General features: G+C 39.0%; 1 protein-coding gene across 1 annotated transcript in view; it reads right to left on the reverse strand.

Moving 5' to 3' along the window:
* LOC120542021 (uncharacterized protein C16orf52 homolog B) overlaps positions 1-24,205 on the reverse strand; it is a 72,272-nt gene extending 48,067 nt beyond the window's left edge. Inside the window, exon 1 of the mRNA XM_039774102.1 lies at positions 23,188-24,205. Within this exon, the coding sequence (XP_039630036.1) occupies positions 23,188-23,293 (106 nt within the window). The 5' untranslated portion in view covers positions 23,294-24,205. The remainder of the gene's footprint in view (positions 1-23,187) is intronic.
* Between the last annotated feature and the right edge of the window lie 1,652 nt (positions 24,206-25,857).

The raw sequence follows: 25,857 nt of genomic DNA on the forward strand, positions 1-25,857 counted from the left end.
ATCATGACAAAGTTGATTTCAGGAATTCCATTCAAAAAGTGAAACTTGTATATTAGATTCATTCATTACACACAGACTGATGTATTTCAAATGTTTATTTCTTTTAATTTTGAGGATTATAACTGACAACTAATAAAAGTCCCAAATTCAGTATCTCGGAAAATTAGAATATCAATTAAGACAAATGCAAAAAAAGGATTTTTAGAAATGTTGGCCAACTGAAAGGTATGAACATGAAAAGTATGAGCATGTACAGCACTCAATATTTAGTTGGGGCTCCTTTGGCCTGGATTACTGCAGCAGTGCGGCGTGGCATGGAGTCGATCAGTCTGTGGCACTGCTCAGGTGTTATGAGAGCCCATGTTGCTCTGATAGTGGCCTTCAGCTCTTCTGAATTGTTGGGTCTGGCGTATTGCATCTTCCTCTTCACAATACCCAAGAAAATCTATGGGGTTAAGGTCAGGCGAGTTTGCTGGCCAATCAAGAACAGGGATACCATGGTCCTTAAACCAGGTACTGGTAGCTTTGGCACTTTGTGCAGGTGCCAGGTCCTGTTGGAAAATGAAATCTGCATCTCCATAAAGTTCGTCAGCAGCAGGAAGCATGAAGTGCTCTAAAACTTCCTGGTAGACGGCTGCGTTGACCTTGGACCTCAGAAAACACAATGGACCAACACCAGCAGATGACATGGCACCCCAAACCATGACTGATTGTGGAAACTTTACACTGGACCTCAAGCAACGTCTTCCTCCAGACTCTGGGACCTTGACTTCCAAACGAAATGCAAAATTTACTTTCATCAGAGATCATAACTTTGGACCACACAGCAGCAGTCCAGTCGAGACACTTCTGACGCTGTCTTTTGTTCAAGAGTGGCTTGACACGAGGAATGTGACAGCTGAAGCCCATGTCTTGCATACGTCTGTGTGTGGAGGTTCTTGAAGCACTGACCCCAGTTGCAGTCCACTCTTTGTGAATCTCCCCCACAGTTTTGTTTTACAATCCTCTCCAGGGTACAAGCGGTTATCCCTATTGCTTGTACACTTTTTTCTACCACATCTTGTCCTTCCCTTCGCCTCTCTCTCTATTAATGTGCTTGGACACAGAGCTCTGTGAACAGCCAGCCTCTTTAACAATGACCTTTTGTGTCTTGCCCTCCTTGTGCCAGGTGTCAATGGTCGTCTTTTGGACAACTGTCAAGTCAGCAGTCTTCCTCATGATTGTGTAGCCTACAGAACTCGACTGAGAGACCATTTAAAGGCTTTGGAGTTAATTAGCTGATTAGAGTGCGGCACCAGGTGTCTTCAATATTGAACCTTTTCACAATATTCTAATTTTCCGAGATACTAAATTTGAGACTTTCATTAGTTGTCAGTTATAATCATCAAAATTAAAAGAAATAAACATTTGAAATACATCAGTCTGTGTGTAATGAATGAATCTAATATACAAGTTTCACTTTTTGAATGGAATTACTGAAATAAATCAACTTTGTCATGATATTCTCATTTTATGCCCAGCACCTGTATATAAGTAAACACACACACACACACACACACACACACACACACACACACACACAGGATCTGTCAAGTAATACAATGAGTACATGACACATGCTTCACCAATGGTGGATGTTTGCTGACTGGCAGCCCAACCACAAGCGTTACCTGGCAGGTAACCACCTAAAAATAAATCACTTTGTCATTCAGAACTAAGAATATGTGTTTTTCTTTTATATTTATTTATTATATTTATTTTATTAAAAAAAATATACATGAAGGTTTTTCCTCCTCTTATAGCAATAATCCTAACAGTGGTATGGTCAAAAACACACATCATGATACAGTTGTAAATTTTAGCAGTCTTACTAGATGCCACGATAATGTATACTTTTCAGACTGAAACTTTTTTTTTTTTTTAATAATAGCTAATTGTGTATACAGGTATGTATTGTTAATGTGCTGCTACTAAAATGGCTAAGACATCTTTGATTCACCTCTGCAGCTTGAACCAATTCAAATGCAGCCATTTCTTCTATTGATTCACCAACACTGCCGTCAAGCAAAAACAGAACAAGACACTACTTTTTCCTTTTCTCTTTCCCTGTTTCACTTCGGCTGGCTTTAAACAAACACACACCATCAAACCTGCTAAAACCAATGAGGGGTGCTAAAGCAACTATCCACTGATGAATTACACTAAACCACGTATCACATTTTGGACAGTATTCTTAAAGTTCGCGGACTGCTCACAATTTACATACAAACCCATACAGAACAGGGCTGTCAAATTAGACATAAATTAATGCTTTGACATTCAGATTGTTTACTTTTTTAAAAAAAAAAAAAAAAAACACCCAATCAAATGTATCTAAACGTATGTTAAGTATTCTGGGTGCTGCATACAGTATGTCTGTACTGTGTGTGCTTTTTAATGTTTCTTATTATTTCATTTTTGCTTCCTGTGTGTCTGCAAAGCATGACATGTTTATGACTCATGCAGGGCTGTTTAAAATAAGCAGATGAAAACTTCAACCTTCACATTAATTAAACTCTAAAACACAACTGTTCACTAAAATGCACACATAAATACAAACAAACTTACTTGTAAGTGCTCAAAGACGTTAAAACACAATAATTAAAAGAATCATGCAGCTGTTGGACAACAGGTTAAGCGTGCAGGACCGGATCCGACTTGATACTTCTCAGCACAGGACACCAGTTGAATGTTGTGGGCAGGAGAAGGTGAACCACAACTCAACACTACTCCCCAACCCAAGTCCCCTTTCCTATTCAGTTACAGCAAAAATGAAACACAGGCAAGCTTAACATACCTAGTGCTCTATTTATTTATTAATATTTTATACTATTACATCCTTAAATTTCCTCAGAGCATGTTTGCAAGGCATTTAGCGTTCATGAATTGTAAAATGTTGCTTAAAAGACACACGTTAGGAATTAAATCAAAAACCGGGATTTTCTGTGTGCACAAAATAATGCGGTTAAAGAAAAAGTGTTTCCTGGGATACCTCATAAAAACTGTAAAGCATATAAGACCATTTTAAAATTGCTTGTGACTGTCCAAACATGTTATTGCTTTTTGAAGGCTATGCTTCTTTTTGCTCTTGGAAGTTAGAATAAGTGTTAGTGCCCATCTCTCTTTTTTAGATTCTGGCAATATGAGCCTGTACACGTTTTATAAAAGGCACAGGGAGTCAGAACATGCCCTGCAGTACATATCAATAAGGTACAAAGAAATCCGATTTTCATAGGATTCTGTTTAACTACAACTATGCCACTGGAGCAGAAACCGAATCTCTTGTGTGTCAATGGAATGCTGTGATAGAAATGAAAGTAATATGCCACCAAAGCCATGTGATGTGTTGATTCTCATTGTGTTTGAAACAAAGATTTCAAACATGCGAAATCACATTTCAAATAATAATTAAAAAAAAAACACAGCTAAATTAACTTCACTACTTTCTGAATGTCACTTGTTAGTAAACTTCTCTGAAGTGACTGACAGCTCTTCCCACCACACATCATTCTCCATTTACATCCGTACACTTACAGCTTAGAAATATGCTCAGTTTACATATCTTATCATGAGCCCAAAACCATGGCACATACCGCATTGTGAGATTTGTATAGGATTACATCCTTAATATCTACACAACTAAGGCAGTTGTTAAAGATGCTGTATGCACAAAACTTTTTTGATAAGGGCCAATACAATAAACCACAGAACCTCTTTTTATTCTTCAGTTCCTTGCCGAGGATAAAAATTTGCAAAAGTCAGCATACATCCAAAAAAAGGAACAGATTCGCATTTTCAAAATGGAATAAAGAACAAAACTCATCTTGCCTGAAGAAGGGGCCTGAGTTGCCTCAAAAGCTTGCACATTGTAATCTTTTTAGTTAGCCAGTAAAAGGGGTCATTTTGCTTGGCTCTTCTCTACATTCATAATGGCTCACACGGTACAACACCCTAGTACTAAATCCCTTAGCCAAAGACAAATTCTGAAGTGCATCTTTCCTACAGGGAACACACAGAATGGAATGACTACTGTGCACAAGCACGAGGCGTACGTTTCTTTTCAATCTCCTATACACTTAGCTATGACTAATCAGAAACGGAAGATAAAAATGTCCTTTTTGGTGACCTGCAATCCATTATAGCATAAAATCAAAGACCTAACCCACACATTAAATCAATGTTGCGTCATCAAAGGAAAAGGCTAAACACAGGAAAACAACAGGACAGAGAAAAATAAAAAATAAAAAAATGAGCAATCTGCTACACCATGTCTGTGACAGACTGATTGCTCACCTTTCACTTTAGCCACTCTCCACACTCTCCAGCTGCTATTGCCATTATACTTTTGGATCTGTATTTGTGAAGGAAATGTTCATTAGAAAAGAAAACAAGGAAGAGTAAGAATGAATTGAATCAAAGTACTCTTATTGCTGAAATCAAATCAAAATATCAAAAGATCCTAGTGTGTGTTTTTTGTGCAAGTGTAATCACCCTGCAATAGAGTGCTGCCACGTCCACCATGGGCTTTTCATACAAGATATTCACCTGTGAAGAAATCCCTGTGTAGGGTTTGCATGTTCTCCCCAGGTCTGCATGGATCTACTTCAGGTGCTCCAGTTTCCTCCCACAGTCCAAAGACATGGAGGTTGTATGAATGGCCTTTGCTAATTTGGCTCTAGTGTGTGCATGTGTGGTCATCGTTATGTACCGGCCGTTGCTGGAAATTAGGTGTGCGATTGCATGTATCCCGTACAAAGTTAGTAATTTTTGCAAATTCAAATTTTCAACGCCCTTTTTATTGGTGAGCAACACTTATTACATGTTAGAAGAGAGCATAATTTTTTAAAATTCCAACATTTAACACGATGACAAATTTGTTACTTTGGAATAAATAATAAGGTTTCTTATTTTTTACTAGGGGTCTCCGCCCCACGCTCGCTTCGCCCACCCCTGTGTTTGGTTTACTGGATATACAATTTGAAGAGATTGTTATTTTCATGGGAATTGTTACATATGCATTATTTTCACTTTTACTTTAAAAACTTTTGTAAAAAAAAAAAATACTTGTCCTTTATTTCGGCCCTGTGCGTGTTTACATCCCTTTCTCGCCAGACGTATAGTGCTGCTAGCATTGTGAAAGGGGGGTGGCTGAATGCACACTAAGGAGATGCTGTCGGATCATCTGCCGTCTTTCTGCTGCTGGTGAGCTGCCTGTTCTGCTTGTCGCATGTCATTGTTTTAAGAGCTGGGAGCACATGATGTGCGTCTGCCAAAAATAATCCAAGAACTGCTAGGTTAGATGTCCGTGGACTTGTTTTAAATGATGGCTCACTGCCTAGTCTCGCGTGACGTTGTAAAAACAATACTTGTCCTTTATTTTTGGATGTGGTTAAATCTCTATCTCGCAGGACGTATATCGCTGTTAGCGTTTGGGGGGGGGCAGCCACTGATGCGCTGACCGTTGATCATTTTAAAGCTTGTACAGCCACTGTCCTTTTTGCCAACTTGAGTCTCTGCTGCTCGCATTGTGAAGTTTTCGGGGTTTTAGGGTGGCTAAACGCACGCAAGGAGACACAGTCGGACCATCTGCTGCAAGCTGTGTGTTTTGCTTGTCGCTTGTCATTGTTTTAAGAGCTGGGACACCAAGTTAAAGTGTCTCTCGCAGGACTTCAAATCGTCTTCTTAGAAGATCACGTCTCGTCTCCCTAGTCTGCCTCCCCAAGATTTTTATAATAGAGAGATATTGTTTAGATTTTGTGAACGCTGAATGTATAGGAAGTCACTTTTTTTGTTGTCATTTCTTTTGACCGGAACATGCAGCTGTGGAATACGGCAGTTGGCTACTCAGTGGAGTTACACAAATGTGTGGGAGGAGTCAAGATGTGACACCCTTTGTTTAAACTGCACTTCACCAAAAAACTTTGTTAAACTGAAGGCTGAAAACAGGCTGAAGTGTATTGTTGTGTACCAGTAATAACAAACTCAGGAAACTGACTTGGATTGTTTAGTGAATTTATACTTGGGTTTGTTCCTTTTTATTTGACGAAACAGCTGCTGCCAATTCGTGGAGGGTGTTGAGAAAGAATCTTCAGTTCTTTAAAATGTTTATAAAGGGCATACCGCCTTTAAACCAGAAGCTGAAAAGTAAAATAAATCAGTGACTCACAAACACACACAGATTACAAATGATACTCAAGGATAACTTAAGCATTTTGAAAATAGTCTGTAAAAGGCTGGCATCCCTCTAACTCTGAAACGGACATTTCAGTAGTATTAGGAATTTTCTTAGGATACCACAACTTACTTTTACATTATCTTATGGTCTTTTGGAAATGTATATTTAGAAAATCAAATATGTTTACTGGCAAGCAAATAATAGTTATAGTTATTCTCGAACCAACTCCAGTTCACAGGAGCAGTGAGCAAGAGCCTATCTTGGCAGTACTTGGTACAATGAACAAAAAGAGCCCACTCAAGAGGGTCTGCTCACGCACACTGGGACCATTTAGCCCAGTACCCAGACAAAAGACACAGAGAGAACATTTAAACGTCACACAGGTAATCAGGTACTGGATTTGAACCTACTGCAGTACATGAGTAGAAATTGCTACTGTACATGCAAAATGTATGTAAACATACAATAGCTGAAAAAAAAAGAAAAAACTAAAATAAAATAATCTATTTTAAAATTTAATAAACCACTATAGACATTAAAAAGAGTAAGTTGTGACATTAAAAAATGCCTGAAATATTAACATCCTTGCTTTTCAAACTGTTGGTTTTTGACCTCGCCAGACATAATTTCACCCACAATCCCTCATTATTCCCGAGAGTATAAAATCCCCGCATGTTGAATTTAAAAATTCACATTCCCACCACCCCCCATTTCAAAAATTAATCTTGAGTCAGAAAAATGAGAACTTTGGAGAATGCCCTTCTCTATGATGCCACAATTCTGTTTCACATTCACATCTCTGGAAGGTCTTCCAGAAATGTTGCTTAGTTTTGGCAGCAGTGTCATGGTAATCTTATTGCAAGTATTTCACTGGTAAACTAATAATTATTTTTATTCTCAAAACTTGCTTACTCCAATTCTGAAAAGAAAAAAAAAAGTCACACAAGGAGAACATGCAAACTCCACAAAGACAATCAGATGCTGGATAGGTAACGTGGCAGTGTTAATCAGTGCTACCTAAGCTAAGAGTGTGTGAATTATATTTTAACTAAATATCTCAAATTTCATAAATTAACAACTTTCACACAGTCCTATGTGGACTGCTCAACTGTCTTAAAGAAACAGAAAATTATACTCCAACAGGGGGTGTGTGTGTGTGTGTGTATGTATTATATATACACATTTTTTTTTTTTTTTAATTAAACATAATGTGAAATAGGCCGAAAAACACACACACTATATATATATATATATATATATATATATATATATATATATATATATACACGGTGGTAGCACTGCTGCCTGAGTTAGGAGACCCGGGTTTGCTTCCCGGGTCCTCCCTGCGTGGAGTTTGCATGGGTTTCCTCCCACAATCCAAAGACATGCAGGTTAGGTGGATTGGCCCTAGTGTGTGCTTGGTGTGTGGGTGTGTTTGTGTGTGTCCTGCGGTGGGTTGGTTCCTGCCTTGTGCCCTGTGTTGGCTGGGATTGGCTCCAGCAGACCCCCGTGACCCTGTATTCAGCGGGTTGGAAAATGGATGGATGGAGGGATATATATATATATATATATATATATATATATAGATATATAGATATATAGATATAGAGAGATAGATATATATATTATGTTTAATTAAAAAAAAATTCTCTACTGATGTAAAAATGAGTGTGTAAAAAGCAGGTGTAATGAAATGCTTCTCCCAGCTATTCATTAGTTTTGCAATACTTCAAAGGAATATTCGAATTTAAGACCCGATTCCTGGTGGATTTTCTCAATATCATCAGTCAATTTAAGACAACATAGCATTTACCATTCTGCCTACCCTCACATCGCCAGTATCATTTAGATAGATTAGAGTAATAATGTGCCAATCTTTTTCAATTTCCTGCTTTTACAGTTAACACAGAGCACAGACCTGACTAACATTTTATGAATTCACCCTGATCAATTTGTATTTCTGAACAAAAGATTTAAAACTGAGCCAAAAAAGTACAAAACTAATTTCAGCTCCACTAAAAAATAAATTTACACCAAACTCTCACCCACTCTACCAGAACCAAGCAAAATTTTACCCAGAATCAGAAGCATAAAAATACTGTGATGAAAACAGTTATACATAGTAAAATTGTTATTAGTTACCTTAAGTATGGGAAAGGTGCTACATAAATAAAATGTATTATCATTTTTATGCATTTTTTTAAGGGGGCAGACATTACTCTCTTTGCAATGTTTATTGTCTCTCATTGTTGAAGGCAATCCTTCAATTGTTTGTCTTCTTTTATCAAAAGGGGTGAGATGTGACCACTTATGGTATGACTTTGATTTGATAGGACCCTCTTCCTTTCTCTGGTAGGTGTAACTGGTCTAAGTGCCCCTTCCGCTTTTTTTTTTTTTTTAATTTTCACAGCAAAGTTACACAGCAATTACACCACCACCATGCCAAATGGTTAATTCTGCATGCTTTATTAAACAGGTAATTTAAAGGCAGTCTATTAAGCATTTAATGACCTTTAAAGCTTCTTTACAGGAGATGAGGAACACAATACAGGATAGTAATCATATTATAAGAAATCTTTGGTTTTTGAAGCACGACGTATCAAAAAACACTACACTCCCAGGTCATACTCTTCTGTCCCTGCAAGTCTTTTCCTGACAGACATATTGCATGCTTTTCACCGCCCCCTTCCCCGTTCTGGGGATAACATTACAGAAGAAGCCCGCACATCTATTCTTTGGTCGTGTATGAGCCTTCTTGATTGTTTCAACATTCCTTTAATGTGGGTAGCGAAATATTTCACATCTTCCACCACTTTGTGAAGGCCAGTTTAACTTTCTACACTGTGGTATGCCGGGTTTGTGACATCACTTTAAGAGAGGCCCACCGAATCAACAAGCTTATTAAAAAGGTCAGGCTCAGTTATGGGATGCACTCTGGATACCCTGGAGGCAGTATCAAAGGAGAGAAAACAAAACTGAGTGTCATCATGAACAATGCAGAATATCCTCCCCATGACACAGTAACAAAGAGTACTTTAAGTCAACAAATTGTTCAGCAGAAGTGTGCCAACAAATGCCAAGGGGGCTCTCCTTTACAACAGCAGCAATACAGTCAAATGAAAAAGTTTTGCGAACCCCTCTTAATTCTTTGGATCTTTGTTTATCATTGGCCGCGCTTTCAAAGTAGCAACTTCCTTTTAATACATGACATGCCTTATGGAAACGGTAGGATTTCAGCACAGGCATTAAATTGATTAACAGAATTAATGCAATATGCATCATAACAAAATTAGACAAGTGCATAAATGTGGGCACTCCAATAGAGATATTCCATCAATACTTAGTTGAGCCTCCTTTTGCAAATCTAACAGGCTCTAGACGCTGTCCTCCTATAGCCTTTGATGAGTGTCTGGATTCTGGATGGAGGTATTTTTGACCCCATTCTTCCATACAAAATCTCTCCAGTTCAGTTCAATTTGATGACTGCAGAACATGGAGAGCCTGCTTCAAATCATCCCATAGATTTTCGATGATATTCAAGTCAGGGGACTGTGACGGCCATTCCAGAACATTGTACTTCTCCCTCTGCATGAATGCCTTTGTAGATTTCAAACTGTGTTTTGGCTCATTGTCTTGTTGGAATATCCAACACCTGTGTAACTTTAACTTTGTGACTGATGCTTGAACATTACCGTGAAGAATTTGTTGATACTGGGTTGAATTCATCCGACCCTCGACTTTAACAAGGGCCCCAGTCCCTGAACTGGCCACACAGCATGATGGAACCTCCACCAAATTTGACAGCAGGTAGCAGGTGTTTTTCCTGGAATGCGGTGTTGTTATTCCGACATGCAAAGCGCTTTTTCTTCTGACCAAATAACTCCATTTTTGTCTCATCAGTTTAAAGCACTTTGTTCCAAAATGAATCTTTGTCTAAATGAGCATTGGCATTCAACAAGTGACTCTGTTTGTGGCGTGAGTGCAGAAAGGGCTTCTTTCTCATCGCCCTGCCATACAGATGTTCTTTGTGCAAACTGCGCTGAATTGTAGAACGATGTACAGATACACCATCTGCAGCGAGATGTTCTTGCAGGTCTGTGGAGGTGATCTGTGGGTTGTCTGTAGCCATTCTCACAATCCTGCTCATATGCCGCTCCTGTATTTTTCTTGGCCTGCCAGACCTGTTGGTTTAACAGCAACTGTGCCTGTGGCCTTCCATTTCCTGATGACATTCCTTAGAGTTGAAACTGACAGTTTTAACCTCTGAGATGGCTTTTTGTAGCCTTCCCCTAAACCAGGAGACTGAACAATCTTTGTTTTCAGATCTTTTGAGTTGCTTTGAGGATCCCATGCTGTCTGTCACTCTTCAGAGGAGAGTCAAAGGGAAGGAAGCACAACTTGCAATTGACCACCTTAAATACCTTTTCCCACTCATGATTGGACACTCCTGTGTATGAAGTTCAAGGCTTAACAAGCTAATCCAACCAAGTAATCAGCATTGAGCCGTGACAGGCATTCAAATCAGCACAATGACAAGGGGACCCACATTTTTGCACAGCCAGTTTTTCACATTTGATTTAATTTCATACAACTAAATACTGCGTCACTTAAAATCTTTGTTCGTAAAACACCCCAGTGCTCAAATGTTCCTAGGAAATGAAAGACATACCACGTTTATCTTTTTTGTTGAAAGTCGAGTCAATTATGCAGGCTAAGAGGGGCTCCCAAACTTTTTCATATGACTGTATGTCTGCATATGCCCTATTGTGACTGTGAATGCCAACTTATAAGTTTTTTCCATTTTTAGTCATTCTCATATCTTTATATCTATCTCTCTCTCTATCTAGTACTAGGGTGTTGTACCGTGTTAGCCATTATGAATGTAGTGAGAAGTCAAGCAAAATGACACCTTTTATTGGCTAACTAAAAAGATTACAATATGCAAGCTTTCGAGGCAACTCAGGACCCTTCTTTAGGCAAGACACTCATATCTATATATACATCTCTCTCTCTCTCTCTCTCTCTCTCTCTATATATATATATATCTATATATATATCTATATCTCTCTATATCTATATAACTATATCTCTATATTTCTATATATATCTATCTGTACATCTATATATATCTAGCTCTACCTATATTTCTCTCTATATATATATCTATATCTATATATACACAGTACATATACACACACACGTTTATTTAAACAGCTTCTTTAAAAATCTCAAATTTCCCTGTGGGGTCAAACAAAGTTCTACCATTACATCCACTGTCTTAATGTAGATAGTGACACGTTCACTATGACTGCCAGGTCCTTCTCATACAGCATAAGTTCAAGTTTCAGACCTCCCACTGTGTATTTAAATATTTTTACTTCCCATGTGTAAAACTTTACATTTATGCACATTAAACTCCATCTGCAAAAAACTAGTCCAAACCTGTATAATGTTGAATTCCCTCTATAATGAATCATCAGATTTTACATTATCAGACCCCCCTTCTTAGTTTAGTATCATCTGCAAATCTGACCAGCTTATTGTTTATATTTTCATTCATATCACTTATGTATATTAAAAACAGCAGAAAGGCCCCAGCATAATCCCAGAGGGACACCACTTTAAACATCGCCCAGTTCCTTAAATGTTTCTCTCACCAAAATGCTTTGCTTCTTGTATCAAAGACGACTTTGTACTCGCTTAAACAGCACACCCTAAATTCCCACTTTTTCTTTAATTGCTAATGCAAGTGAACACAAACCTGGGCCTGTAACAGCAAATACTTGTGAATTCACCAAAAACTTAAAAGTTATCAATAAACAGATAATTCATTTAGAAATGATGTATAATGTAAAGTGGAAAGATTTCACATTCTATTGGGGAACACTTTGTAAAATGAAAGGTAACATTATACTCTACCCTGGCAGTCTTTATAAACAAACTACTGTAACAACCAATACTGTACCAGGTTATAAACCTGAAGAACATTAAAAGGTATTTCAAGAAACAGCAAAATCAGATAAAACTATAAAGAGGTAAACAACTTTTCCAGGGACTGTACATATCTGTGCCTACACAAAACAACATGAGATGCAAGAATAATTCCTACAAAAATAGATACTACATAAAAATTATGCTCCACAGATGTATTTATATCTTTACACATGAAAACATTCTCATTCAAAAATGCAATTTAGACACTTCATTCCAATAATATTTTTAATGATGAGTTGCTCGGGAAATACTCAAACAAACCACATTAAAATGACATCTCAAACCATCTTTGTTATAAATTGAGTCCTGCCGAAAACTTAAAAACCAATTGAATAATGAGGCTCATTATTGTTTTGGTGAAATTGTTAGGTTAACAATCCTTTAATTACAAAGCTAAAAAAGCCACAACTTTAGACAAAGGTAATAGCTCTCACAATACAATAAGAAAATAAACAGGCCTTAACCATTACATGTGATAATTGAACCTGGAAACAATGACAACAGCGGTCATGTTGTAAACAAACATGTGTAGGCTTCTACCAAGTGACCAAATTTAATTACCGGAACCAATTGTTTGAAATACAAAGCAGCAAAAACACACACACAAAGTACAATATGTAAGGCAACGATGATGTTAGTATTGAATTAGCTAGTCAAACAAAAAAGCACTCAACACAAGAACCTGCCAAGCTGCTGTAGAAAACTATTTAATGAAATACCAGAAGATAACAGATTCATACTGTATATAATACTGTTACATATATTTGACTTTTGGATTAACTTACTGTATATGCACAAACTCAGCTGTCAATGCCACTGAAACAGCATTAGCGTCTCTCGTTTCTGCTTATTCAAGTATACAACAGTTTAAGAAGTTCAGCTGAAGAGCACTAGATAAACTACAACTGCCTAATTCATAAAACACTTTGTGTTCGTTTTCTACTTAAGACCTTTTTGAGCTTTGTTTTAAACAAAGACTTGGGTTTTGAAACAGTGCTCTGCTTCTGATCGATAAAAACCAGTCCACGCAAATGTGTTTATTACACCCCCTAAAATGAAATAATTACTTCAGTGAAACGGTAAAAATAAACTCCAGAGCCCACACTTATATTTTGGTAAGTTATGAGAAATGCTACTTCTATGCAGAAATGTTGTAAATAATTTCATTCGAGTCCCATGCTTGAAAGTCTTGATTTGGTAGTGCCGGCCTACACACTGCCATTCAAGACCTTGGAACAGATTAATGTGTGGACCTGCTAGCGGCTAATGGCCATGTCACATTACGTGAAGTTTTACGAGTAGCCTTCATTTACATAATCTATTATTATACTCACATTAGGCACTTTTGTTTAATGCCATGCCCAAGAGCGATTGCCCTCTCAACTCCCGACTCCCCCGCTGGCCTGCACTCACGTGTTTAACGTTATGGGCTTGGGAACGCTTTCGTCATGAGCATGTGACTTTGTGTAAAGCCTAAAAAAAGATCCGAACACAGAGTGACAACATGCATGTCAAAATGATTTTACTTAGTTAGTTTTGTGGTTGTTTTGGAGTCGTGTAAGGCAGTACAACGTTCTACCCTCATACAGATTTATTGAATGTGCGGCGCAGCGTTTTGCTGTTCATCATGCTGCACGTAGACGATTTTTAGGGAGACAAGTGACGTTAATGGATGAATTTTGCAGCTTTTCTTGCCAACGACAATACATGTTCATTTGCAAGGTGAGAGTAAAAACCCGTTTTTAGCTCAAATGGTATTCAATGAAATGAGAATTGCACTGACTTGTCGCATCATTGATGTCATGTCTGCTGTCCTCACTTGGGCATGTTTAGCAATCACACTGTTCCCGATTTCCTACTGAACTGTCCTCGGACCTACCTCTTCCAAGCGGGCCAGGACACGGTACAGAGTGATCACACTAGTCAAACAAACTAGACTTTGCAGGGTTACACACGGACAAAACGTACTCGGGCACGGAATGCATTGCCAGTGTGAGCACACCCTCAGCGAGTTGGAGGCAGTCTGTGACATGCACTTGTGAAGCCATTCCCATAATGCAACAAGCTCAATGACTCACTCAAGCTAGCCCACAACTTGCTCCAATAAAACTGAACAGGTTTGATTTTTGTCTTTAGTCACGGGGCCTGGTCTGTGTGCATCAGAGTTTAACGCCAATGAATGCTGCAAAGTACAGTACAATGCACATACTGCACAGACAAGTAATAAGAAACACAAAAGACAGACTCGTCTATCTGACAGCAACATTTACAGTGGGATGCAAAAGTTTGGGCAACCTTGTTAATAGTCATTATTTTCCTGTATAAATCGTTGGTTGTTACGATAAAAAATGTCAGTTAAATATATCATATAGGAGACACACACAGTGATATTTGAGAAGTGAAATGAAGTTTATTGGATTTACAGAAAGTGTGCAATAATTGTTCAAACAAAATCAGGCAGGTGCATAAATTTGGGCACCGTTGTCATTTTATTGATTCCCAAACTTTTAGAACTAATTATTGGAACTCCAATTGGCTTGGTAAGCTCAGTGACCCCTGACCTACATACACAGGTGAATCCGAGTATTTAAGGGGGTCCATTGTAAGTTTCCCTCCTCCTTTAATTTTCTCTGAAGAGTAGCAACATGGGGGTCACAAAACAACTCTCAAATGACCTGAAGACAAAGATTGTTCACCATCATGGTTTAGGGGAAGGATACAGAAAGCTGTCCCAGAGATTGAAGCTGTCTGTTTCCACAGTTAGGAACATATTGAGGAAATGGAAGACCACCGGCTCAGTTCAAGTTAAGGCTCGAAGTGGCAGACCAAGAAAGATTTCGGATAGACAGAAGCGATGAATGGTGAGAACAGTCAGAGTCAACCCACAGACCAGCACCAAAGACCTACAACATCATCTTGCAGCAGATGGAGTCACTGTGCATCGTTCAACCATTCGGCGCACTTTACACAAGGAGATGCTGTATGCGAGAGTGATGAAGAGGAAGCACAAACAGAGCCGCTTGAGGTCTGCTCAAGCACATTTGGACAAGCCAGCTTCATTTTGGAATAAGGTGCTGTGGACTGATGAAACTAAAATGGAGTTATTTGGGCATAACAAGGGCGTTATGCATGGAGGAAAAAGAACACAGCATTCCAAGAAAAACACCTGCTACCTACAGTAAAATATGGTGGTGGTTCCATCATGCTGTGGGGCTGTGTGGCCAGTGCAGGGACTGGGAATCTTGTCAAAGTTGAGGGACGCATGGATTCCACTCAGTATCAGCAGATTCTGGAGACCAATGTCCAGGAATCAGTGACAAAGCTGAAGCTGCGCGGGCTGGATCTTTCAACAAGACAACGACCGAAACACTGCTCAAAATCCACTAAGGCATTCATGCAGAGGAACAAGTACAACGTTCTGGAATGGCCATCTCAGTCCCCAGACCTGAATAGAATTGAAAATCTGTGGTGTGAGTTAAAGAGAGCTGTCCATGCTCGGAAGCCATCAAACCTGAATGAACTAGAGATGTTTTGTAAAGAGGAATGGTCCAAAATACCTTCAACCACAATCCAGACTCTCATTGGAACCTACAGGAAGCGTTTAGAGGCTGTAATTTCTGCAAAAGGCGGATCTACTAAATATTGATTTCACTTCTTTTTTGTGGTGCCCAAATTTATGCACCTGCCTGATTTTGTTTGAACAATTATTGCACACTTTCTGTAAATCCAATAAACTTCATTTCACTTCTCAAATATCACTGTGTGTGTCTCCTATATGATATATTTAACTGACATTTTTTATCGTAACAACCAACGATTTACACAGGAATATAACGACTATTAACAAGGTTGCCCAAACTTTTGCATCCCACTGTATTTCTATAGCACATTTTCATATAAACAATGTAGCTCAAAGTGCTTTACATGATGAAGAAAGAGAAAAAAGACAAAATAAATAATTAAAAGTAGGGAACACTAATTAATATAGAATAAAAGTAAGGTCTGATGACCAGGGAGGACAGAAAAAACAAAAAAATAAACCTACAGACAACTGGAGAACAAAAAAATAAAATCTACAGGGGTTCCTAGGGCACGAGACCACCCAGCCCCCTCTAGGCATTCTACCCAACATAAATAACCTCAAATCAGTCCTCATGGCATTCAGGGCTCATATTGGAAGAATTTGATGATGATGGTCATGTGGACTTCGTCTCATGATTTACATAACAGGAAAGAAAAAAATGGGTTGGTGGGGAGTGGAGATTGCGACCTGAACTCACCATACCTGTCAGCCCTTCACACAACGCTGCCTCTGTCAGGGGGCACACTACTGGATGTCAGAAAAAAAGGGGCGAGCATGATGGTATCAGTCAGAAATGCGACAGGCCCAGTGATTTTCAGTCATGTACAATTGATATGGTTGGAAGAGGAGATCATCAACTGCGGTCTGCAAATCTGACAATCTGCATATTGTGACATTGGCTTAAGTCGGTACACAGACGTCTACCTTGCTAACATGAAAGCACAGGACTACAAATTTAATAAATTATGGTTTCAGCATTTGCCATCTTTTAGTAAAAGCAGCAGCAAGAACTTTGAAATCAATCTGGTTTACTGTATCGACAAAGAACACAATACCCCAATAGACGTCAGGCACAGGACTTTTAAGTACGGAGCACAATGCCTTCTCTTCTACTAATTAATGTGCTATAGATGACAAAGTTCATTCCTAGCAAGTTGCTTTTATTAAGCTTCATTCTTTTACCTTCGACAAGAAAAACTCGTTTAGAAATCCAAGGTAGCGGGAGGAAAAAAGGATTTCCTTTGATGGAAACCCAATACTAACACTCCTAGTACAAGAATCAATTTACGTAAAGTAATATTAGATGAATGTGAAACTTAAGTGGCATGGGGATTAAAAGAAAAAAAAAAAAAATATTGATTCGTGAGTAACAACCAAAGCATTACGTTATTCTCTGTTCTCTCTCATACCTATTTTAATCTCTTACAAATGAACTTTCAAGCAGATACTACGACAGTATAGACTAAAGGAACATTAAGTTTGGAGATGCCGCTCTCAGCATGCTGGAAAAATAAAAGCTTTGTTTACTCTGTCTCTGTCTTTCTCACGCCTTGTTAAAATACTTGTGAGGGAAGATGTGGGAGGAAGTAACACCTAAGAAGAAAGGTGCCAAAGAGACTATCCAAATGAAAACAGTACCTCAAAGACGAGGTGTCTACAGCGAGATAGGATGGCAGACTGTGTTCTCCTATAATTCAAGTATAAATTTATCTATTCGCGTAGCCTCCCCCCTCATCTTTCACTGTGCCTCCTTTAACATAAAGCCACGATGCAGACAAACAGATCTCAAATAAATATTTAAATTGCTACAAAACATACAATAAACCGAAATCTGCCTAAAATGGGTAGCATGTGTCTATTTTCAATTTTCCTCACGTTAAGAACTGAAAGAAAAAAAAAATATATATATATATCCAGCAGCAGTGCAGCCATCCTCAGTGGCATGACATTCAATTAAATCTTGTCTCACCAGATAAGTGAAATCTACTCAAGAATGACCCGTTCTTATGATTTACTTCCAAAAGAATAATGTAACTCATTAAAGAGCCGAAATTAGGCAGTCTTGTTAGAGGCGATATGACTTTATGTGCAGACTAAATACTGGCTATGGCATCTTCTGAAAGTGGCCCCCTAAACTTTACTGGAGAAAACAAACCTCCTTAAGAGAAGCCTGTTGACCTCTTCAGATTTCTAGTCTGGGAAAGAGTGATGTGGGAAGGAAAAAAAAAAAATGTAGTACAGAAATAAATATTGCACCCAAAATTACCAACACTAGTCACTAAAAAAACATTTAATATATTTTTAAAAACTAACCACAAACTAAAATCTGAGTCAAGCATAAATATCCCACCATCATTTCTTGATGAAAACAATCTTATTTCCGCATCTCTAAGCTAGGAAAATGAATGAATATGTTCAACTGAAATAGACACGGCGTCCAAATGTCCAATACTGATGAATAAAAACAACTTACGAATTAGTATTTCTTTAAAAACCAACCACAAAAAAAAGAAAGAGTGAAACAGTGTCACCAAAGGAGTGACAGAATAGGATTTTTAAATGTGTTTACTCTTATTTGAGGTTAAAGCATCGGACAAAAGTAATTTTAATCATGAGGCTTAAAAACATTTCTCATCCATTCCCATCAATCCAATCATGTAATCGAGTCTCAGTAAAATGTGTATTTTATTACAAATTGCAGCATTTTGACTTTCAGTATTTTTTCCTCTGCACAACCTCCAACAGTGCCGCCATTTACTGTAGCACAGGGGTCTCCAACTCCAATCATGGGGAGCTACTGTGGCTGCAGGATTTCATCCTATCCCTTTTTGGATTTAGTGACCACATTTTGCTGCTAATTAACTCTTTGCCTTAATTTTAATTGATGCACGTCTTAAGATTCAGGCCCCTGAATTATTTATTTTTTCCTTAATTAGCAATCAAACAATATCAAGACACAAAATGTACCAACACATAAACAACAATCTGCGTCCATCACACAATAACTGCAAATAAAGAAAAGTGGGGGCCTTAGTAATGTTGATCCGCTCAGGTCCACAAAACATTTTGACAGCCAGCGCCCTTAAAAAAAGAAAATCAACAGTTTTGGAAATGTCTGCCATGGCAGAATGAGCTCCATGGAATTAAATAACGGGTTTAATTAGCAACGAGAATTGGCTTCAAGTTGAGAAACTGAATGAAGGTTGGAGTCTGAGGCTCCAACTTAGTTAGTCATCCGTTGGCCGACTTAACATCAAATTTATGTTTAGGTGTCGTTTAAGGAAAGAAAAGAATCAATTCAGCGGTCATTCTCAAGAGAAGTCAATCATAATAAAGGGAAATCATTAATTAGCAGCAAAAACTGTTCACTAATTAAGAAAAAAACTAGAATGTAAACCTGCAGCCACAGTAGCTCTCCAGGACTGGAGTTGGAGACCCCATTGTAGCATTTGCCCGCATTTAACAATGTTCGTGATGTGCTCCGATTATTCTGTGGAGCTGTAATTATTTTTGTTCAACAGACTGATCGACACGTTCCAACTTATTCGATTTAAACTGCATTGAAGAAAAATATGCTGTAGATTTACATGGATCCTGTGTCCACGGAAGAGCTCTTACTTTCTACCGAGAGCACATTAGTCTGTTATTTTGCAACAGACAATATGCCATGATAGGACACGGCTCATTAATTTAAAAACTATATATTTGGCTGAAATGAACCTAAAAGGAAACAGTTTTGATGAAAGAAATAGAAAATCATATGAATCTTTTATAAGCAGGACCTGAGATTAATCACACCCCCCCTCCCCAACACCATGTATATCCTCGTAAGATTTCAAGTAAACAATTGTAGTGAGAAGTCAAGCATAATGACACCTTTTATTGGCTAACTAAAGAGATTACAATATGCAAGCTTTCGAGGCAACTCAGGACCCTTCTTTAGGCAAGACACTCATATCTATATCAATATATCTATATATACACATATATACATCTCTCTCTCTCTATACCTATATCTATCTATCTATCTATATATACACACAGTACCTCTATATCTCTCTCTATATATATACCTCTATATATCTCTCTCTATATCTATCTCTATATATCTCTATCTATCTCTATATATCTCTATATATCTATCTATATATATCTATATATATCTATATATATCTATATCTATCTATATCTATCTATATCTATATATATATATATATATATATATAAAAAAGTTCTACCATTACATCCACTGTCTTGATGTAGATATTGACACGTTCACTATGGCTGCCAGGTTGCCTCGAAAGCGTGCATATTGTAATCTCTTCAGTTAGCCAATAAAAAGGCGTCATTTTACTTGCCTTCTCACTACATTCAGAACGGCTAACACAGTCCAACACCCTAGTACCACAAGTAAACAAATTAAAATTTTAAAAACAAAAACCTGTCAAAGCTATCAACCATTTACAACTACAGGTAACTACAACTCCCGGGGGGGTGCAGGATGGAAGGTACCATAAGATGAACAACACTGACTTAAATTGCTGACATTATTTCTACAATCCCAATTCAAGGTTTTCCTTCTGGTCATACACTAGAAACACCTTTACAAAAAAAAATAAATACATTTTTGCACAGTAGTTTATTTCCTTTCTTTCTTTTCTATAAAATTGAAGAATGAAAACATGAGACTTCCCTGAAAAGGGTGACACAACAGTGATGTCAAGTGAAATGTTTGCCTTTGCACATTTATGCCTTAAGGTTAAAAAAACAAAAATCACTCCCACCTTCGCAGGTCACACAGTTTCTTGACAAAGTAAAAGACTACCGTTATACGACAGCCACCATATTGAAGTCAGCTTCATTAACTACTGACAACACCATCATCCTACGATGTATATTTTCAGTCAGGGTCACTCAAATTAATGTAGGTTGTCAAAGCTATATGCAACTCTAGACCTTAAAGCAAGACTGAAAGCAAGGATATTTATGAGGATGCATGCGTCAGAACCTTTCCTAGTAACATATGAAGCCAACCCTGTATAATCGGCCAAAAGCAGTGTGCGCACACGTACGATCCCCCAACCCTCACTAATGCATATTCAGCGCCGAGTGCCCAAGTACATACGTCTTTGTGATGAACAGTGGGTGAAAACCTGAACGCTTACAGGAAAGAAAACATGTTTAAACACAAAATTAGTGGAAACTTCACATAGACAAGAGTCTGGTACCAAGAAAAGGGCGGCATAGATCCAGAAATTTACTGAAACGCGGGCCTGTTTTACAGGGGGCCGGTGCACCTTTTATATTTTGGATCTAAAGAAAGACTGGAGGACAGAAATACCGGTGCGTTAGTACTGTCGCCAAAGTTTCTTTCTTCATAATTTAAAAAAGCTTCTGGAAACCCATCTGTTCGCTTGCATTGCACCCCTAAACTTAAATATTTAAATAATAATTCTTTCACACCCACAACACTGAATTGAACACTCCTGTACTTACTATCAGTGCCTCTTCGGCTCTTAATATCTAATTTGATTCTCAAAAAGCTGCAAGTTCTACCCGATGTGTAAATATTCATATTTGCATTCATTATCATAACATATCTTTTTTTTATTATTATTACAGAGTAAAACTGTCCTTAGTATATGCTTGGTGTGTGTGTTCTGCTCAGGATTTGTTCCTGCCTTGTGCCCTCTGTTGGCTGGGATTGGCTCCAGCAGACCCCTGTGACGGGATATAACGGGTTGGAAAATGACGGACTATTATAGAGTATTTTTTGCTTTGTTACATCAACGCTCCAGACTCACTCCATCTATTACACAAGCGTATCAAGCTCACCAATGAACAGTTCCTGGAGGGAATATAAAAGGCCAAATCAATCCAGGCCACTAGAGAGTCACCAGTAAACCAAAAAGGCACATTTGGGGAGTTGTGGGAAACTAGCACCGAAAGAAAAATCCTTAAAGACATTGGGAGTGTATGCAAACACCACACATTCAAGATTGGACTCTAACCCAAGAAGGATGAACCACAGTTTACGTTTGTTTAATAAACTGCCCTTTATGTTTGTTTGCATTTCTTTAGGAGTTGTCAATCTGTTTGGTGTCATCTTTCACTCTAAACATTTTCCAAAAAAAAAGCCAGCTCTTCTTGCACAACAGGAGCTGGTACAAATTAGTTACTATCTAAATCATACAGAAGTTTGTTCACTGCAAAATACTTATTCCAGGCCTTTTATAAAAAAAAAAAAAAAGGTCAGCATTAAACAACTAGACCAGATGACAAACGTACTTCTGTGCCATGGCAGTACTGCTTATACTGGTAAATTTTATACTGCAGATTAATCCTACAGCAACTGCACTTTCACATACAGGGGAAAATAAACGGGGACATCCAGACACGGGCTCATTTCAAATCACAAAAAAAAAAGTCAGGCTAACAAGACAGGTCGCAGTGAAAACCTCCTATGAATATGGCCCTTCAGGACTGATTTACAGACCTGAGCAACAACCCCAATAAACAAATACTCGGTTAATACTCGTTTTCATCAAAAAGAAAAACCAAGCTGCTAGATTTGGGTCCGATCTTGGACTGGCATCTAACTTGTGCTCAGCGTTATTAATCTGTGAGGCCATATGTTCGAAAAACTGGATTCAAACTTTACATAACGATCCCAACGCCATGAGCCTTTATCATTAGAATAATTTACGTACTAGCAACACAGTACTGGAAAACACGACCAGAAAAATAGGATGGGGACTACCATAATTAAAAAGTCTCATCAATTCAAATGCAAATGCTAGAAGACACGTCGAGAACAAAGAACATGAAAGGGTTATGTTTTAAATGCGAAACTGAAGACACCCCAGTGATCGTCCCAGCCTGTAAAGCCAAGTAAACAGCCGCATGTGTAGTACAGCATTATTGGATTACCAGTCTAATCGCTAGTGACATAGTTCTCCACATGTCCTAATTCACGGGACACAAGCGAGGAGATGTTTTGCCAGTGGCAGGATTTACGAGTGGGACGAGACGAGTCCCTTAACAAAAGGAAAGAAAATAAAAGACCGGTTTCTTTAAGACAGTAATGTTCATGCACCACATCAGTAAACAGGGCTTAATTGATAATGAACAGAATTAAATAATCGAAAACTTTAAATAGGATAAATAAAAATCGATCAGCCCAAGACAACACTAAAACACATTAGGAAAACATTCTACAGAAAGTGTGAAGGCAGAGAGAAACGCAGACTGGAGGGCCACAAAGCAGGGTTAGGGTTCATAAAAGATACCTTTTAAAATACAAGAGTAAACAAGATCAGTTAAGTTAGAGGTAGCCGCTTCCTTCCAACCTGGTTACTCGTTAAAAAAAAAAAAAAGAAAGTGTCGGCATATTTACCTGCAGACTCCCCCGTATTAATCCAGTCCGGGTTCGCAATGCTGGCGATGGCGAAAATATCAGCTGCCAGAAACAGACATCCTGAAATGATGGTCAGTTTATCCATATCTCAGACAAGCCACGAGGCTTTAAGGGTGGTGCTGGTTATAGGGGGCTGGGATGAACCGCCGATGCAACTGAAGGGAGCCCCCCCTTTTGCTAAACGTGTCCCCCAAGAAGGAGATTCCAGGAGTAGGCAGCCCCCTTTCCCATTATTCGGCAGGCTGCTCTCTCATTTCGAGGACGCTGTGCGAAGCCAGGCCACGCCACCCATTTGAAACAGATACAACATTAAAACGGGTGAAAAGACAAAATGTGAAACGTGTCGAGGATACCGTGTGTTTGCTTTGTAACTCGTTTCCTCTCCTCGCTGGAAAAGCTTCGCTCACATGTCGCCGTGCTGCCCTTCTCGCCTCGTCCTCAAGCCGCAGGGCCTGCGAGCCGCCACTCCGCCAGCAGTGTTCCCGTCCAGCCTGGCCCCATTTAATCGGCTCCCCCTCTAGCCAGCGTCCTCGCCGGAATTAAAAAAAAGAAGGGCGAAGGGCTGGGATAGAAAGAGAGAGACCACAAGAAGGAAAAACAGCCCCGTACAGCAAGAAAAATATAAATATATACGTGAACAGATTCCGCTCCAGCTTTAGCCAGTTGTGGTGCTGCTGCTGCTTCTTCTTCTTCTTCTTCTTCTTGATGGTCTCCACAATTTGTATTGCGTCTAGTTAGCCCCCTCCTTTTTAATGCTTCGCTATTACAATTACCCTCGGGTGAATAACATCAAATTTCACGTAGAACAAAAGACGACGGCTTCGCTCTCTCCGGCTGAGTAATCTTTACAAAGCGTCAGTTTCACTCGAATGCACCGCGAAGAGCGTCCCTGCAGAACGGTCCATCCTTACTGGAGCCCCCTTGACATAAAGCACCACTTGGCGGCGGAAGCGCGCTCCGAACACGACGCGCGTAACCACCACTCACACACGCTCACTCCCCCTACAACAGGCAGGCGCGCGCGAGCGGGCGCCCAATCACAAACATGGAACACTTCCCCGCGCGCGCGCAAACTTGGAGATGACGAACGAACGACCTCAGCATTCAACATCGCCGGAGGGAGACGGACTAGGACTGCTGCCTGCTCCCTTGGGAGACAGAAGGCGGAATTCTGAAGGTGCGTTCCCTTAAATATGTTTAATGCCAAAAGAGTGAGGATTAAACTTTTATTCAGTTTGATTGGCAACGTGTTATTTGACTTCATTTTAAATGAATTCAGAGCCAGTACAAACTTCCTTCGTTTCTTATTTTTATCTGGAGCTAAGTATGGGACCACTTCTATTTAACAATATAGTGCCCATCTCCGAATTTCGTTCAGGAGAAACTCTTATTTTTTATTTTATTTTTATTATTTTATTTTTTTCTCCAGCCGTCTGGAGTCCTCCCTGGCCATCGGACCTTACTCTTTTTCTATGTTAACTTACGTTGTCTTATTTTAATTTCTTATTTTGTCTTTTATTTTTCTTCATTATGTAAAGCACTTTGAGCTCTTTTTTTATGAAAATGTGCTATATAAATAAATGTTGTTGTTGTTAGCGGAGCAAATAGTCTCAACAGCCGTTAAAACACTGCACTAAAATTCATTTATCTTATGTAAATATTTTCCACACTTAAACGATCTCACACTCTGTTCTCCTTAGCCTTATATATGCAGTATATGGCTAAGGGTTTGTGAACACCTGCCCATCACATTTACATCGATCAGCCACAGCATTAAAAACACTGCCAGGAGAAGTGAATAACATGGATGACCTCGTTCCAATTGCTCCTGTCGAGGGGTGGGATATACTGTATTAGGCTGCAAGCGAACAGTCAGTTCTTGAAGGTGATGTGTTGGAAGCAAGAAAAATGAACAAGTGTAAGGATCTAAGTGACTTTGACAAATTGTGATGGCCAGACAACTGGGTTCGAGCAGCTCCAAAATGGCAGATCTTTATGGGGTGTTACCAATATGCAGTGGTCAGTACCTTCTAAAAGTTGTCCAAGTAAAGGACAACCCGTGAACCAGCAACAGGGTCATAGATGTCCAAGGCTCACAGATGGGCAAGGGAAGCAAAGGCTAGCCAGCCTCGTCTGATCCTGCAAAAATTGCTGAAAAACTTCATGCTAGCCATGAGAGAAAAGTGTCAGAATAGACAGTGCATTGCAGCTTGCTGCATAGCTGCAGTCCAGTCAGAGTGCTCAAGCTCAGCTCCTCTCGTCCACCTCCAAAAGTGCCTAATATGGACACATGAGCATCAAAACTGGACCATGGAGTAATAGAAGAAGGTGGCCTGGTCTGATGAGTCACATTTTCCTTTAGATTACCTGGACGGCCGGGAGTGTGTGTGTGCGTCATTTACCTGGGGCAGGATGCACAATAGGAAGAAGGCAAGCCGGTGTGTCAGTGTGATACTCTGGGTAATGTTCTGCTGGGAAACTTGGGTACTGGCATTCATGAGGATATTACTATGACACGTGACACCTACCTAAAGATTTTTTTTGCAGACCATGTACACCCCGTTAAAGATAACAATATTTCCTGATTGCAGTGACCTCTTTCAGCTGGAAAATCCGCCCTGCCACACTTTTGTTCAGCAACGGTTTTTG

This window comes from Polypterus senegalus, chromosome 13, assembly GCF_016835505.1.
Source record: "Polypterus senegalus isolate Bchr_013 chromosome 13, ASM1683550v1, whole genome shotgun sequence".
Taxonomy (NCBI): domain Eukaryota; kingdom Metazoa; phylum Chordata; class Cladistia; order Polypteriformes; family Polypteridae; genus Polypterus; species Polypterus senegalus.